Source organism: Fukomys damarensis, unplaced genomic scaffold (genome assembly GCF_012274545.1).
Source record: "Fukomys damarensis isolate Sample0158 unplaced genomic scaffold, DMR_v1.0_HiC HiC_scaffold_1, whole genome shotgun sequence".
NCBI lineage: Eukaryota > Metazoa > Chordata > Mammalia > Rodentia > Bathyergidae > Fukomys > Fukomys damarensis.
The window spans coordinates 62,946,678-62,964,159 of NW_022900913.1; the positions used below are offsets into that span (position 1 = coordinate 62,946,678).

Genomic DNA, 17,482 nt, shown 5'->3' on the forward strand with positions numbered 1-17,482 from the left:
GCTGAGGCAGGAGGATTGCAAATGTTAGCCTAGCTGGGGCAACTTTATAAAACACTGTGTCAAAATTTTAAAAATTTAGAAATCACTAGAATATAGCTCAGTGCAAAAGCTCTGGGTGCAGTCCCCACTGCTTGAAAAAAAAAAGTCCCATATTGGACATTAGATTGTTTTGTTTTTTTACCCTCCTAGATAAGGATGTACTGATCAGCTGTGTATAGTACAGATTCATCCTTTTGGGAAAGGAAGGAAGTCATTTGCTGAGACAAAGTCCCAGGAGTGAGATGAAATGGGTCAGGCAGTGTACATCGGTTTGACATGCTTGACATACTTTTGTAGTCAGAATTACTTCTCCAGAGGACTGTCTTCCAATTCATAGGAAATAGACTGCCTTATCTTTTGGCACAATAGGTGTGCATCTTCACCTTGAGTCTTGCCAAGGCAGACGGCGCAGATGGTCAGAGACTCCAGGAGAACTAAAGGTGCAGCCTTGGCTGCTGGTCTCTGTGCTGCCCCTGTTCAACTATGCAAGGCTGGGACACCAGGGACCGCCCGAGGGAGGGACGTTCTGGGTGCTCTGAGGTTATTGCCTGGTGCATGTGATTATCGAGGGCTTACAGGGTACTTTGCAGTTGAAATGACTGGGTGTAAGTGTGGGTGTTACTGCCACATCCCTTGCTGGCACCAGAAGCATGGCACATACTAGAGCGATCTGTCTCCTGTGTGCCAGTGCCTGACTTTCACTTATATTTCTTTTTTCTTTCAAAAATCCTTTTTGAAAATCACCTCTATTGAGGTGTAGTTTCACTAGAGTAACATTTACCCATTTTAAGAGTAGCCTGATGACAGCTGTATATGCCATGATGAAGATGTGAAAGGTTTGTTTGTTGCCAGAAGTGTCCTTTTTGCCTGCTGCAGAACCCCCCATCGCTGTACTTTACTTGATGCTTGTGTCTGTCAGACTTTTTTTAGTTAGGCAGTGTTTTCCTATTATTTTTGTGTTTTTAATTCCAAAGATTAATTATTAAAGTTGTTTGTTATTTTTAAAGATTATGGTTAGTAAAACATATAACAAAACATTTATCTTTGCAACTGCCTTTTTTTAAAAAAACTTACTTTCATCCCATACTGAGGGCTGAACCCAGGGCCTTCACATCTAACTGCATCCTCAGCCCTTTTTCATCTTTTATTTTGACACAGGGTCTCACTAAAAGTAACTAAGTTGACCACGCTGGGCTCAGCTTGGGATCCTCCTGTCTCAGCCTCCCAGAATATGAGGATTACAGGAATGCACTACCATATCTGGCCATCTCAACCATTTAAAGTGTGCAGTTCATTAGTATTAAGTATATTCACATTTTTAAATGTTCATTACCACCATGTATCCAGTTTATTGATTATTGTTATACTTGGTGATTATTTTTCTTTTTTCTTAGTTTCTGACAGTTTAAGATTAGATTGCTGGGTTTCAGGTTTTTCTTCTTTCCTAATGTAAGTATTCAAAGCTAGTGCCTCTCATACTGTTTGATATTTTTGTATGCCCCTTCTTATTTCTGGGACTTTCATTCTACAGATTCAGTTTTTGTTTTCCCTTCTTTCCCTTAATGTATATGGTTTCTATTGCTTTGCTTTCAAGTTCACTATTTTTTCTTCTCTAATCTCTAATGGGCTGTAAATTCTCTGTTTCTAATGTTGTGTTTCTATTTCTATTGCTAGTTTGATATTGATCTTTTTATCATTTATTTCTATCATGTTTATATTATCCTTTAAATCCTAAAAACTTCTACAAGATTTGTTTTGTTTTAAATATTTGTTTGCCATTTCCATCTTCTGCATCACCTGTGCCCCTCCTTACGGGTTTATTTTTTCCTTGTAGGTCACATTTTTTTCTTCATGTCCAGTATCTTTTCATGGAATGCTAGGTGTGGTTGTTTTTGTTTGTTTGTTTGTTTTTTCTCCAGTACCAGGGATGGAACAGGATGTTGCATTTGCCAGGCAGGTATGGCACCATTGAGCTACATCCTGGTCCACTAGGTGTGGTTTTCCCCACCAGAATGTTTTCCCCTAGCATACAAAGTCTTTTGTGTCTGACATTTTTATTAAGTGTAATGCATGTAATTCACTCATGCTGTTAATATGTAGTTGTAGATCATTCATTCTTATTGCCGTATAAGGTTTCATTTTGGAAATAGTTCATTTGTGTTAGTTACAATTTGAAATGATTAAAATCTGTTGAAGAAGTAGTATAGGGGTATCCGCAGTCCAAGCATCAGAGCTAAAGGATATCCTGCCTTTGGTCTGCAGGCCCAGATGGTGTTAGTGTGATAGTTTAGTGCTAGCTTGGCCAACCCAGACTCTCAGGCCAGATCCATCCTTCTGCCTGTTAGTGAACACGGTTTTATTGGAACACACCACACCCGTTCATTTGCACATTGTCTGTGGATGCTTTCCTGCTGTCACTGCAGAGCCAGAGGTTACAACAGAGCTCTCCCAGCATACAGAGCTAAGGGTGTTTCCTCTTTGGCCCACTCCAGTGTCTCTGGCTTCTGTCCATTGTTGGTTTTCAGTGGTAGACTGGGGTGCTGCTGCTGCCCTCCCTTGGATGATGACTCTTCTTCGCCTTCCTTTCTTGACAGCCAGATTCCTGGGTGGGGCTTGGTAGGCATCTGTTATCTCCTAACACTGAGACAGCTGTGGAAATTGCCTTGGAGCCCTCTGCCTAATCCTGTCTTTCCCTGGCCTCTGCAAGGGTTCACCACTGTGCTGAGAAGGCTGGGGCTATGTTCTAGGAACCACCCTTCCGCTGCAGGAAAAGCTGACTGTGATAGCTCTGTGATGGGCACCTCCTGTCCTGGGGCCTGTTTCCGGTCCCAGTGAAAGGAGACTGAGTTCACTCTTTCCCTTGGGACCTTGAGGCAAGGTCTCGAACCCAAACAGACAGCCTGTGAGTCTGCCTCAGGCCAGGTTGGGTCTGGGGTCTGTGCCCTCTGGCATCCTGTCGGCCTCAAGTTCAGTTGACATGTTGCTGTTTCAAGTGACCATAAGCATCTTTGGTATTCTCTGCGATTAGCCTACGGATGTCCTGTTCTGGAGCCCACCATGGCCATGGGCTTTCACCAGGCAGGTTAGGATGGCAAAGCTGAGCACATAGGCCCTTTGGTCACTTTACAAGTTGGAAAACAGCTCTGGAGAGCTGCTTCTTAGTGCCCCAATGTGAGTAGCACTTAGCTGAGGCTCAGTTCTGGCCTTCTCTACTCTGCCTGGTTTTGTTTTTGTTGCCCTTTGCTGCCTTTTTGGAAAAGCCTCTGGAAGGCCCTGTTTCTCTGCATTCTGCATCACTGTAGCCTCCAAAGTCCATTGAAACAGGTCCTCTGGGAAGGAGGCCTTGTCATTAGACAGCTTGTGCTGGGGGTTAGGTGGGGTCAGGACACAGGGAGTACACATGGTGTCACCCAACAGCCTCCACTTCTCTCTGCCTGCAGCTTGGGTCAGCTGTGTCGTGGGGTAAGCATGTCACCTGAGTCTTCCTCCAGTTCTTTCAACCTTCCTGTGAATAAGGAAGGGCATCCCTCTTGTGCAGGGGAGTGCTTAGATCCAAGGAAGATCCTCAGCTTTGCGTGAGGTCCTGTTGATGAGACCTAGTGGAGTGGAGCTAGGTCCCCTGCTGATGGGGCTGTGTGTTTGGCACCACTCAAGAATGCCCTGCTTCATTGGCTCACTCTTGAGTTTCCTTCTGCTTATCTCTGAAACACCCATGGGGGCCCCTCCACCCCTGGAAGGGGCTCCATAAATGTCAGTGTGAGTCATCAGGGAATTGTGTAAGAACCAGAAGTCTGAGGGCAGTGCCTGGAATTATCTGCTTGCGCTTGCTGGGAGGCCTTTGGGGCCTGTTCTTTTCCCCCTTGCTTACATGGAGTCTTTCAGGGAACAAAAGCCAGAGATCTTGGACAGGAGCCTGCCTCTCTCTCCTGTAGTCCTACATCATCTGGCCAGGTGTTGGCATTTCTGGTGGGACTTGATCCTGTTTGGGTAAAGTACCACAGGCTTGCACATGTGTTAAGGAGATGTTTTGTGGCTTCCAGGACAAGGGAGGGCTGGACAAGCCAGAGATCTTTCTTTCTAGAGGCATTGCATAAGAGGGAAAGGCCAACATTGAATCTTTACAGTGACCCCACAGAGGCCCTATTTCCCTGTCCTGTGCTGTGCTCAGCAAACAATAGGCCTACCATCTGGTAGTATGGGTTGTTGGCTTTAGCATTGCGAAGCTGGAACCTCTCGGTGGCATTTTACTTTGTTGGGCTCCTGTGTGGATGCCCTCCTGAGACAGGTTGGCTGCCCTTCCTGGCCTGGGTGGCAGGGTGGCTGCTCTGTGGGTGGGGAGGTAATAAGTAGTCAGGGTCAGAAACACTAGGATTTGGTTCTTAAGTCTGTTACCAGCTAGCTGTGTGGCCTTGGACACAAATAACCAAGTTACTCTACAGCATGAAAAATGAAGGTAAGAGGACCATCTGATAAGGTGTGTGTTTAGCACAGTGTGTGGCACTCAGGAAAGTATGACCCCAGCAGTCTCTGTGCCCGATGGCCCAAGAAGGCAGAAGACTGGCTTCCCACTGGTTTGGCTGGAGTTGGGGGTCCTCTTCACGAGGGAATTCCTTGAAGTCATAGAAGGGAGTCAGAGAAGGCCACTCTGGGGCTAGAGGACACCCAGCAGAAGCAGCAGTCCTGGACCAGCAATTCTGGCAAGGAAAGTGGTTCAGCCTGGACCCACAGACATCTGCTCCAGAGCTCTAGGGAAGGCTTCATTTGAAGCTGGCAGGGTGCCTGGCTGGCTCATGGGGCACTGTGTGATCACCCTGGGGGTCTTTTCTGCCTGCTTTTCCCCCAGTTCTCTTGTCTCTAAAATGTTCTCTAGTCTCCAAGTTCCTGCTTGGGCCAGTGTTCATTGCATTGACCCAGTTCCTGTCCTTCTGCTGTGAGTTGACCTTAGCTCTCTTTTAAGGCACAATGAGAAACACACACACACACACACACACACACACACACACACACACACACAACCTGAGCCCTTAATTCTTAGAGCCCAGTCATTGTGAGAGGAGGAGACCCGTGCTACAGGGGTTTTCTGGGTCTTGGGAAGCAGTGAGAATTCATCTGGTCTGGGGTGCAGGGCAGACTGGATGGGAGCACGCCTGTCTGTGCACTTTCTTAAGGACTTTTGTTTGTATGTTTTGGCAGAGCAGATTTCCTCTTAATTGTTTGATCACCCAAGGGAAGAACTAAAACGTCGAAAGCAGCTCTGAATGAGGGGAAGACAGATGTAGAAGATGGGGTGAAGGAGTGAGCTGTGTGGTGCAGTGGGAAGGGGAGGAGAGCTCTGGGTGGTGGCTGGTGTTTCAAGGCAGCCTCTCTTTACCTGGCTGCAGGGTGCTAGGGTGGGTGGTTGGTTGTGGAAAGTGGGTAGGCAGGCTTATGAATGCTGCACACTCTGCAGGCTCTCTTGTGCTCCCATCCTAGGCTAACACAGCTGTTTAGGGCGTGACCATGGACCCAGCCAGCTGGCTCTTGCTTGGCCCTGGGGAGTGAGTGAGGCTTGGATGTGTGCCTGGGAGGAGAGTTGGAAGGACCATGGCCTCGAAGCACCTGGTCTTGCATTCCCCTGGTACTGTCTGTGTATGTGTCAGGTCCTTTCCCATGGTATTGGATAGAGGCCATCATCCCATGTAGTTGGGTCAGTGCTGTGAAGAGAACTGTGCAGGTCTGAGTGACTCATTATCAGGGAACACTTTCACCTGGGATGGTAAAAGGAGGCATCGCTGAGAAAGTGGCATTTGAGGACCTGTAAGGGAAGTGAGGAGGAAGCAAAGTACCAACACAGTGTCATGACTCTCCGGATGACATGTTGGTAGGGTCAGTAAACTAGGTGCTGGGGCTGGCTGGGGAGACCAGCAGGAGGTGATGTTGGAGCTGTAGGTGGAGGCCTGCTGCATAGCCCTGTGCTGCATAACAGAGTTAATGTTTTGTTCTAGGGGTGAAGAAAAGTCACAGGAAGGTTCTGAGGAGTGAATTACCTTATCACACAGTCATCCTTCACCATCTCCCAATTCTGCTTCTGTGGATTCAGCCAACCTTAGATAGAAGATAATTAAAAAAAACTCCTGTGCCTGTATTCAATGCATAGACTTTCCCCCATAGTCCCTAAACAATACAGTACAACAGGTATTTATACAGCATTTACATTGTTTGGGGCATGATAAGTAATCTAGGGATGCTTTAAAGTCTATGGGAGGATTAGGTTAGGTTCTACTACACAAATACTATGCCACTGTATGAACAGGATTGCAGTATCTGAGTTTTTTGGTATCCATGAAGGAAGGCTTTTTCTGATCGTCTTCAGAGCCTCTACATTGCTATCTTGGGGCTGGCTAGAGGGCTCTTACTTCCTGGGGCTGAGATGCTACCCTAGTCAGGAGCTAGGAATATCCCTGACTAGCAGTGGACTCTTCTCTCAGACACCGATATATGTCTATATCTATATCTATCTGTCTATATAATTTTTTTTTTAGTACTGGGGATCAAACTCAGGACCTTGTGCTTATGAGGCGGGCAGTGAAACCACTGAGCTAAATTCCTGGTCCAAGGCAGCTGCATTTTAAAAAGATCACTCTGTTTGCACAGAGGCCTGAGAGGAGACCTCCTGACTGAACAGGCGGATCATGAAAGATGGAAGCAAAGTCAGGAAGAAAACTAGTCAATGGGTGATACATTTTAAAGAGAGGGTCCTAGTGGGATGAATGTGGGACAAGAGGGAAGGAGGCATCAAGCAGCAGGTCTAGGTGGTCTCCTTACCGAGTGAGCACCACCTGGCAGTGGTACCATTTAGTGAGGAGAGGAGGAGTTGGGAAGGAGCAGGGTGGGGTTTGGGAGATCCAGGCTTTCCTGGGGTATGGTAAGATTGGAGTCTCCTTAGCTGGGGTAGACAAGCTACACAGACCTTAGGATGTGTAACCTAGAGAGTGGCCAGGACTGGAGATCTAGGACTGATTGTGAGGTTCCACCACACGAGGTGGGGTTGGAAAGAGGAGCCACAGCCTGAAGGAAGAAGACAGCCTTGGGGGAGGGGGAGCTGGTGTCTGAGGTTGGGTGTGTCAGCAAAGTGGTCAGAGGACAAGGGAAGGCCGACCATGACTTCACCTCAGATAAGTTCAGATAAGACGACCTTCATTATTGGCAAGAGAGAAGTCAGTCTTTGGGGACTGTGAAGAGTGACCATTTGCCTGTGGGTTGGAATCCATGAAGGAAGGCTTTTTCTGATTATCGTCAGAGCCTCTACATTGCTGTCTTGGGGCTGGCTAGAGGGCTCTTACTTCCATTGCAAAACTTCTAGGGTGAAGAGAGGAAGTGGCCCATCAAGAAAACTGGATATCTTACCAACTAGGAAATGGGTGTGGTTTGGTAGGCAGAACCAGGACCGTGGGCCCACTAGAGCCGTTGTGCTAGCATCCCAGAGGTGTGCATGCTTGGTCCTCTGCTGGCATTCAGGAAGTGCTGAGTGGCTATTTGTGGAACCAGTAAGTGAGGAGTAAAGGAATGGATGAACTGAGGTGGGGATGGGGACTGCCATTTTGGTCCTGGTCTTTCCCAGGTCCTGTTGTTCTACTTCATGATGTGTAAGGATCAGGTCCTGGCAGGGCCTCTTCACTTGAGGAGTCCACAGACTGCTGTGGGAACCAGCCGTAGGAAGCTGGGAACGCTTTGAAGCTGTGTATAGAGGAAGGGTGTTTTCTGAAAGCTGTCTTTGATCTGAAAGAGGTAGAGCCTTCCCAGGGCTTTCACTGTAGTGGGCATTTCCTTCCAGGCTATTGAATAAAATGTTCAGAAACAGCCAAAGCTTGAGAATAATTGACTTTGGAAAGTTGAGAGTCATGGAGATACCCAGCCCAGTTATTTGTCATGAGGCACTGATGAGTAGCAGTGAAATGCCAGCCTGGTATCAAGTAGTTCACCTAGGAAGCACCTTTGCTTACAGGGGGCCTGGCATGTCTGGGTTTTACGAGACGTGCCTCCTGGCTTGCAAAGTTGAGTGCTGCATTTGGGCCCCTTTCTCTTGGCTCAGGGATTCCTGTAGGTATGAGGTCAGGCTCAAGGTGCTTCCCTGAGTGAGCTCAGTTTTTAGTGCAGGCCTGGTTTAATTCAGCTAATAACTCAGTATTCCCTGGGCACATATGTGCCCTGTGCTGAGTGTAGGTGCCACAGAGAGGAGGCTCTCCACCTTGACCAGCAGATGGCCTGGGTAGCTGCTTTGCTTGTCTGTTGTTGGAGCCTGAGTCTAGGGCAAGAAGCCTGAGATAAGAGCAGAGATGGTGCTCTCTGTTGCCCCTCCCGGTCACCTTGCAGAGCGTCACCTCCCCTGGAGGCCTCTGAGGCACCAGGGCAGGCTTCATGAAGTCCATGTCTTATACACTGGGAAATGTGTTGAAATGAGTTGAGGGGCTGGATGCAAAGTGCAGAAGAAATGAGGCACAACCTGATGTCTCCACTCTGTGGTCCCCAGGACCAAGTCTGCTCTGAGATCTTTACCTCTGCTCCCTAGGTCATGGGGCCCTCTGAATTTGAAGGGATTTGTCAGAAATTTAGGAAGGCTCTTCCTGGTTATCTGCCAAGGTCAAAGTGCTACCTCAGGCAGGAATCTGGAACATCTCTGACTGGCAATGGACTCTGCTCTTGGAACCATGTTTGTTGGACATGGTTGGCACATAGCATTCTCAGAGGCTAAGGCAAGAGGATTGCAAGTTCGAACCCATCCAGGACATCTTAGCACCTTAGAATCTGTCTCAAATTAAAAATAAAAGAACTGAGGATATAGCTCAACACAAAGGCTCTGGGTTCAGTCTCTAGTACCATAAACCAACCAACCAGTAAAACCCAACCCAATAACAACAAAAACATGTTCATGTCCCTGGTTTCTGACCTAACTGTCCTTTCTCTCTCCCCCACCCCCTGCCTGTGCTCAGTTGGCTGGAGTTGTCTTCCTCGGAGTTGGGCTGTGGGCATGGAGTGAAAAGGTAGGTAGATCCTATATGGGGGACCTGAGTGTCATGTAGCCCCAACCAGATTCATTCAACTTGAACTGTCCTCTCCATTCTGTTCCCATACAAGTGTTTCTTGTGCAGTGGAGGTTCAGAGAAGCAGCCCTAGGCTGGCTCCACTCCTCTGCTGGCAGGGTCAACAGCTTATGACCAACACTGGGCCAGTCCAGGCTCTGGCTTTTTGAGCTCTGTGCATGTGCAGACCTCTCTCTCTCTCTCTCTCTGTTCCCAGAAACCTCCCATGGCACAGAGCTTGTGTGTAGCTGGGTGCAGGGGAAGTGTGGGTGGTGCCGCCTCCCTGAGCCCTTCTGCCCGTGGCGGGAAGTGAGCTGGTCCTGGAGCATAGTCCTCTTTGCTCCTGAATTGCCTGTCCTTGTCTGGAGGCACAGCAGGGGCCGCTCTGTGCCCTGTGGGTCTTTATGCACCTGTGGACCCCTCACCCAGCTTGTGAGGAGACCAAGCTGTTATAGTTTGGAGGGACCAGGGCCTTTGGAGCTCCGGCATCTGCACTGGTATGGGTAGGGTAAAAGAGGTGCTGTCCCTGCCCCATGATGGATTGGTGGTAAGTGCTGAAATGCTAGTGGGGCCTTGGAAAGAGAGGAAGCAGCACAGTGGAAAGGGGAATAAAGCCCCCTCCAGAGCCCCAGCCTCAGGGCCCCTTGTTCCTTCAGTGGAGCCTGCCTTTGCTGTCTTGAGGAGCAGGCAGGAGGTGTTCTTAGGTCTGAGTATATTTTACTGCCATGTTCTGAGGAACTGGATAGGGGCTGCACTTTCCACATTTACCTGGGAACCTCCAAATGGCAAGAGCAGGAGCACAGGGCCCCTTTGCTTCCTTGACCTGGAGACTGGACCAGCCTGCAACTCACAGCACCACCATGTGGCCACCTTCAGGACTGCAGCAGTGTGACTAGGCAGAGCCCTGGCCTGGAGCTCTTTCCTCCTTACTTCTTTGAGTCTGAGACTTTTGTCCCTTGTAGTTATCACTAGCCACTTATTATTATGTGTATTTATGCTTAAATTAATTAAAGTTAAACAACATAAATGCAGGTTCTGTTCCTCAGTCCCTCAAGTGCTCAGTACCACCTGTGGCCAGTGCAAGGTTTGGGGCAGCACTGCAGCCTTCTCTGTATGAGTGTGTGCTTCACAAGAGGACTGCAGGACTTCCCTTCCCACTAGCCATAGAGGAACCCATAGCCTCAAGGAGACCAGGAGCTTTTATGGCTGAGGTAGGCAAGGAGATACCAGCAAAGTGGCCTCCAAGGAGGTGAGCAGGGCTACCCTCTAGTCTGGCTTCTAATGACAGGACAATGCCTCAGAAGGCCCCTGCCTTCAGTCCCTGACATGGCCGTTGACTACCAGCTTTCTCTGACTCCTCAGGGTGTGCTGTCTGACCTCACCAAAGTGACCCGGCTGCATGGCATCGACCCGGTGGTGCTGGTCCTGATGGTGGGCGTGGTGATGTTCACACTAGGCTTCGCCGGCTGCGTGGGGGCCCTGCGGGAGAACATCTGCCTGCTCAAGTTTGTGAGTGACCCACAGCCAGGGCTGGGGGCGGGGACCAGAGGTGTGTGCTCTGCTGGGTAGGCCTGTGTGTTTTCTGGTCTAGGCAGGGGCCGCAGGGAGCAGCCTTTTGTACCCTGCTGCCTCATGGAGAGGTGGAATTAGGAAAAAGTCCAGATGAGCTGGCTCCTCACCCAGAGAACCTGGATCCAGCTGGTTTGCAGCCCCTGTGGGAAGAGCCAGCAGGAGTTTACTCCTCCCTCCCTGGCCTTTTATCTGCCCCCACAAGTTCTAAAGGAATTGTTTGTTTGCTGCTCACCTTTGCCCTTCCTGGCTAAGATCAAAAGATATTGCCAGTAGCATTGAGAAATAATTTCCCTCCTCTAGGGTGTATGGATCTGGACATGCAATGCAGAATCCCAATTTCCTGGCAAAATTGCAAGCTACTCGGAGTTTAGTTTTATATTTAGATACAAATGCATTTGTAAATGCATTCAGTTAAAATTAGCACCTGTTGAGGAAAACACATTGTCATTTTTCACAATATATTATTTGTTGAGTATATTAGGTCAAGCATTTTTTGTTCTGGGCTTAATTTAAAAAGCAAAGCACATCTTTTTCTAGTTTTTTTTTTAATCTTAAAAACGCTATGTTTAGCATCTGGCTTCCATGTAAACAGATGACATTTTGGAGGCCTGTGTGTATGCATGAATATATGAGTGCTTGCTTCTGTTTCTTCTCTTAATTTGAAAGTCTTCTCCAAATTTGTCATTTGTGGCAAAGCTGTGCACCAGAGTGAACCTTAGTTCCCTTGTCCCTAAAGTGGAGGTGACAGGTGGGATTTTTAGGAGCTTAGGGGGTTCTGTGGACTTGGCAAGGGGCCATTTAGTGCCTGGACACACAGGCTTTGTTCACAAGCAGCTACCAGACTGCTTGGTGGGATGGCCATTCATTCCCCAGATGGGGCTTCCTTGGCGGTGATTGGCAGGTGGGGTTAGGCCTGCTGATAACCCCCCACATTTTCTGTTCCCAAATGTGCAGCCAGTGACATGGCTGTGATGAGCATCCCCATTTACAGAGGGGGCAGAGTTGCCTAGAGTCTTCCAGCTAATAATGGGAGATCCCTGAGTGTGCAGCTATTGCTGGTGCAGCAGATAATGGTTCTAGGTGAGAACATGGTTCACAGGGCCAGGCCAGGCGGGTGGTGTGTGACGTCCCTATCCATGTCTCTTACAGTTCTGCGGTGCCATTGTGCTCATTTTCTTCCTGGAACTGGCTGGTGCTGTCCTGGCCTTCCTGTTCCAGGACTGGGTGAGAGATCGATTCCGGGAGTTCTTTGAGAGCAACATCAGGTCCTATCGGGATGACATTGACCTGCAGAACCTCATCGATTCACTGCAGAAAGCTGTAAGTGCACCCAGCAGACTCCCTAGTTCTGCTGCCTACAGCTGAGGCTGGGGAACTTGAGGCTGGCTGGCCTCGAGGGTTTTCTGCCTGCATTGCCCCACTCCATCTCTGGCCAGTTCTGTTTCGCCGTGTCGATTACCTGGCTGTGTCTCCTCTATTGGGGCAGGGTAGGCAAGACCGTCTGTACTGGTGGGCACCTAGTCCCAGGAGCCGAGCCCACCCCACCTTCTCCCTTGGGGCCCAGATGTCCATAGCCTTGCTCAGTAGCCATATTGGCAGCCAGTCCTCCCTGGGATCTTGGGCCCTACAGGCATGGTGGGGCATATCTTCTCCCACCACAGCTCAAAGCTCATGACTCACCTTCCGAGGTTATTCCTGTCCTCTTCCTCCCCCTGGGACCTTTCCCTTCCTGCTAGAGAAGGGCAGAACTACAGGGAGGAAGCTGTCTCTGCTGGAGGCGAATGTGAACTCTATGGAATGTCTCTGGAGGCCAAGAAGTCAGCTCTCTTTGGTCCATTGCCTCCCGCTCTGCATGGGCAGCTGCATGGGGACCTGGACCACAGCCATTCTGAGGCCCACCAGTCATCCTGTGCAAGGCTTCTGTTGGAATTGAGCTCTGTCAGAAGCCCAAGTTCCTTTAGAACTTTGATACATAGCATTTTATTTCTGAGAAGAAAGTAAACTAGAAGACTCTAAAAATAACCATGTTCCACTCTTACTATAACCAAAACTTGCTTGTCTTTAGTTCATGTATCATCATGGAGCTAGCAAAACTCATTTAAGCGACCGAAGAGTCCACCCATATAGTTGATGCTGACTCTCTGCAAGTCACCAGACCGCCCCACTCTTGTTTGCGTGTCCCTCACCATTGTTTTTCTGTCCCGTGTCCTGGTCCCTTTGCTTTCTGAATCCACATGGCCTTGGGTTAAGGTGCTTCCTCCCGTGTTTCCTGACAGGCAGTATAGGCTTCTACCCACCTTCTTCTCCTCTCAGAAACAAGGCTGCCCCAGGGAAGTTAGTAAGTTAGGGACCTTTCTTGGGAGAAACATAGGTAATCATTAAAACAGTGGCATAAGAAGGTGGGATCTTATCTTAAAAATAGTGACAAAAAAGACACTGAAGACAGACACCTGTGTTGCCATTTGTTGTGTCTTCTGCAACTACCATGTCAGCCTTGAGGGCAGGTACAGACATGATGGCTCCTGGGTTGGGTGCCCCTTGGGTGGGTTCCATTGTTCCTCACAGAGATGCTTTTGGGGTGGAGGGTTTTCTTTGCATCTGTACCAGATAGTGGGAAGCATGGACAGAGACCCTGGGTTGGGGCAGAGGTGGATGTGCCACTGTTCACCTCAGTCAGAGTTCTTGCTCTGGGCGAGACACTCAGCAGCTCTTTTGCAAAGAGGCAAATAAGTAACTGGGACCAGAGTAAAGTTTCTTGAGGACAAGACCTGCTGCCCCCTGAGGGTTCCCTCTGATAAGAAAGGACATGTCCACATATGAGGGGCCTCGGGGCAGGAGGAGCAGTGAGGTGGAAGACACAGGGAGGAAGGGAAAGTGTCTGGCCAAGAAGGGCCTGGAGCCACGTGCTGGTGGAGCCAGCCTGAGTGTCAGATGGAGATGTCAGGGTTGCTGTCCCCTTAAAGGGCTACCGGTGTTGCAGCACCTGGCATCTCTGTGTGCATGAGAGTTGAGGGTGGACCTTGGTTTCCCTGTCAAATGGGAGCTTGCTTACCCTGCCAAACCAGACAGGCCCTATGCTGGGCACGCTGGCCCTACCTTGAGACCCCTGACAGTTCTGGGCATTTGTGATTACAGAACCATTGCTGCGGGGCATATGGCCCTGAAGACTGGGACCTCAATGTATATTTCAACTGCAGTGGTGCCAGCTACAGCCGTGAAAAGTGTGGGGTGCCCTTCTCCTGCTGCGTGCCGGATCCAGCGGTGAGCCGGCTACCCTGGGATCCTGTAAAGTTACAGGAATGCTCTTGCATCGTCCCTACTACATGGGGTGCGGGCTAGATGAGGAGGAAAGCAATATCCTCACTTTGCCTTGAAAGGATACTGTGAAGGCAGTGAGCCCTTTGTCTGGCCTGTCCTCTTCATGCCCTTGCTCTAGAGAAAGCACCCAGCCTGTAGCAGCCCCCAGGGGCTGTGGGGTACAGCACTTTCTGGGCACAGACTCTGTGATGGAACATTATTTTCTGTTGTTCTTCACTTCGTTCCCTGTTCATGGCCCAGGTCCTTGGGGTTCCAGAAACTGGGCTCCTGTTGGGAGATGTGAAGGAGTGCTGGATTTTGCCTGAACTGAGTCTGAGCAGAACTGGCCCCTTGCAGCTGTCTGCATAGTTTGTTGATGCCTGGTCCTCAGAGCAGGCAAGACACCACCTCCATTGCATGGGCAAGGTCTGGCCCACGGTTTTCTGTGACCTACAAGGCTAGATGCTTTTAGCTGTTTTTAAATAGATCGTGTTAGCTTTCCATCACTATAAGGAAATGCCTGAGATAGTACTTTAAAGAGAAGTTCATTTTGGCTCACAGTTTTAGGGGTTCTGGGCCATAATCAGGCAGACTCATTGCTCCTAGGCTTCTGGTGGGGTGACAGATGGCATAGTGGAGAGCACATGGTGGAGCACATGCCCCCACACCCAATTCATAGGTTGAACCCTAATTGCTAGTGTGATGACTTTTGGAGGATGGGCTTTTGAGAGGTGATTAGGTCATAAGGGCAGAAGCCTGATGAATAAGGTTAGGAGTCGGCCCACCCCTTCCACCATGTGTGGACACAGTGGAAGGGATCGTTTGTGAGCCAGAACACAGGCCCTCACAGACCCCAACTCTACCAGTGCCTTGCTGTTAGACTTCCCAGCCTCCAGATCAGACCAGTGAGATACACATTATGGTCTTCTAAATCACCTGGCATGTGGTATTTTGTTCACCTTGCCTCCAAGAAGCAAAAGGAAAGGGCCAGGGTCCTGCTTCGCCTTCAAGGGTCCAGAGACTTAAGGGCTTCTGACTAGGCTCTGTGTCCTCAAGTGCCATCTGGGAGGCATCCAGCACCCAAGCTGTGGTGTGGGTGAAAAGAAGTCAGAAGAAGGATAGTATTTTGTGACATGTGAGAGTTGTTCATGCAACTTTCCAGAAATAGAACTGTGCCTGTTCCTTCACACCTCCACTGTCTGCTCTCCTGCTACGGAGGCAGAGTGGGGTAGTTGTGCTGTAGACTTTGTTGAAGGATTTACTACTCCCGTGGTTGGAGGGTGTATGAGGTAACGGGATTTGCATAGGTTTGCTGATGTGCACTGTGATGGGATTTGTACAGCTTTGCTGGTGCTGGGATGAGATTTTTCCAGGGCCTCCAACCTCCAGCTTCTCAAGAGGATAAAACTGACTTAGCTTTCTGCTTTTTTACAGCAAAAAGTTGTGAACACACAGTGTGGATATGATGTCAGGATTCAGGTGAGAATCCCAGTATGCTCAACTTTGAGAGTTCTATAGGGCGACAGCTTTTAGTTTTTTATTCTCTATGGTCTAACTTCCTGCTTTAGCAAAAGTGTAGATGAGAGTACGAAATGAGGGGAGATTAGCTCAAAATTGACATTTGAGGTGGGAGCCAGCTGAGTGGGATCATGGTACGACTCTGAGCTGGTGGCAGGATCCCCACATGCAGGGGTAGGTGGAGAATTAAAGCCTTATGACTGCAGTCCCCAGACTTAGCCATTGGTGCTTTAGAGTGGTAGGGCAAAAGTGCTAGGGAACAAAGTTGCTTTTTAAAGAGGCTCCTTAGAGGGCTTCATGGTGGGGGAGTATGTGGCTTGACCTGGCTTCCAAAGGGAGGCAGTGGTGACGGGGGGTGGGGCTTATGGCAGGAGGGAGATATCCTGGGGTGGGGGCTTAGAATTCTTGGGCCTACTTCAGGGCAGGTGCTTGCATGTGGAGAGAAGCAAGACCACCACCCAAAGACATAGGCATAGCCTTCTATCCCCCCCTCCAGTCTTTTTTTTGGTGGCCTTTGTTGATATAAGTGATGCTGTCCTGAAAGGGAGGGCTTGGGGAATCTGGAGGACCCTCCTCTTGGCTACAGACACTAGATGTGTTTGGGAAGCTTGGGAAACTCAAGAGTCCTTTTTCAGTGACTTCCATTTCTTGGGACTGGCTTCTATGGCTGAGTGTTTGTGCCCTGCCCCCCACCCCAATTCATAGATTGAACCCTAATTGCTAGTGTGATGACTTTTGAGAGGTTATTAGGTCACAAGAGCAGAATCCTGATGGATGAGGTTAGAGCCAGCCCACCCCTTCCACCATGTATGGACACAGTGGAAGGGATCGTTTGTGAGCCAGAACACAGGCCCTCACAGACCCCAACTCTACCAGTGTCTTGCTGTTAGACTTCCCAGCCTCCAGACCAGTGAGATACACATTATGGTCTTCTAAATCACCTGGCATGTGGTATTTTGTTGTAGCAGCCTGGAAAGACCTGTGGACTTCTGTCAGCTCAGCTTCCTTGGTTACGAGTTTCATCACCCCTTATGTTAGTTTGCTAGGGTGGCCATGACAAGGTGCCAAAGACTGGGTGGATTATACAGTAGAATCTATTTCCTCATAGTTCTGGAAGCTGAGGGTCTAAGATCACTATGTCAGCAGGGTTGGTTCTTTCCGAGGGCTGTGAGGGAAGGGTCTATCCAGGCCTCTCCGCTGGGCTCTTGGATAAATGCCATCTTCCTTCTGTGTCTTCATATGGTTTATCTCTGTGCCTTCACATGGTTTATCTCTGTGCCCATGTCCTGATCCCTCTTCTTGGAAGGGCACCAGTCCTACTGTATCAGGACCCACTATAACAATCTGTCTGTCAAGAACCTATCTTCAAATACTGTCTGTCATATTCTGAGGTCCTAGGGATTAGTGCAGGAGCGTAGCACAGCCCGTAAAGCTGCCAGAATGAATGAGAGTCCATCACTTGCCACAGAGGAGGTTGGTAGGGAGGGAGCTGGGCCTGAGGCTGTATGTGGGTGGGTAGGGGTGGGGTTTGGCCTGGGATACAAGCTCTGTGTACCTACTGGTTATCACCAGAGTTTGGCTTTAGAGGTAGCCTGATGGCCATCATTTACTGGCTTCGTGTTCTAGAGCCAGACTTATCTGTGGGAGACCCTCCCCAAGGAGCCACTGTCCCTTCCTTCTGCAGTTCCTTTGGCTGTGCACACTCAGAACCTCCTCTCCCAGTTTCTCCCTTCAAAGGCCTATCTTCCTCCTTGCCTTCAGGCCCCTTCCTGAGGGCTTTGGGAGTCTTTGAATCTCTGGAGGCCCCCAAAAGAAAGGGGTTACAGATCAGGGCCAGGGAGCCTTTGGTCTGACAGGTGACTAGGGAGCCAAGGAATCCTGATTGTCCTTGGCACCTGCCCCTGGAGCCTTCCATAAGTTTTGTCCTGCTCATTGTTGGAGTTGGGCTCTCTAGAGGACCAGGGTGGGGGCATCATGTGTGCCTCAGGCTCAGGCCA

At 49.4% G+C, this 17,482-nt stretch overlaps 1 protein-coding gene across 3 annotated transcripts in view; it reads left to right on the forward strand.

Moving 5' to 3' along the window:
- Tspan14 (tetraspanin 14) overlaps window positions 1-17,482 on the forward strand; it is a 50,439-nt gene that overhangs the window by 30,451 nt on the left and 2,506 nt on the right. For all 3 annotated transcript variants that reach the window (XM_010629540.3, XM_010629541.3, XM_010629543.3), the window contains exons 3-7: window positions 9,009-9,059; window positions 10,461-10,607; window positions 11,820-11,990; window positions 13,806-13,931; window positions 15,402-15,446. In XM_010629540.3, coding sequence (XP_010627842.1) covers window positions 9,009-9,059; window positions 10,461-10,607; window positions 11,820-11,990; window positions 13,806-13,931; window positions 15,402-15,446 — 540 coding nt within the window. The remainder of the gene's footprint in view (window positions 1-9,008; window positions 9,060-10,460; window positions 10,608-11,819; window positions 11,991-13,805; window positions 13,932-15,401; window positions 15,447-17,482) is intronic.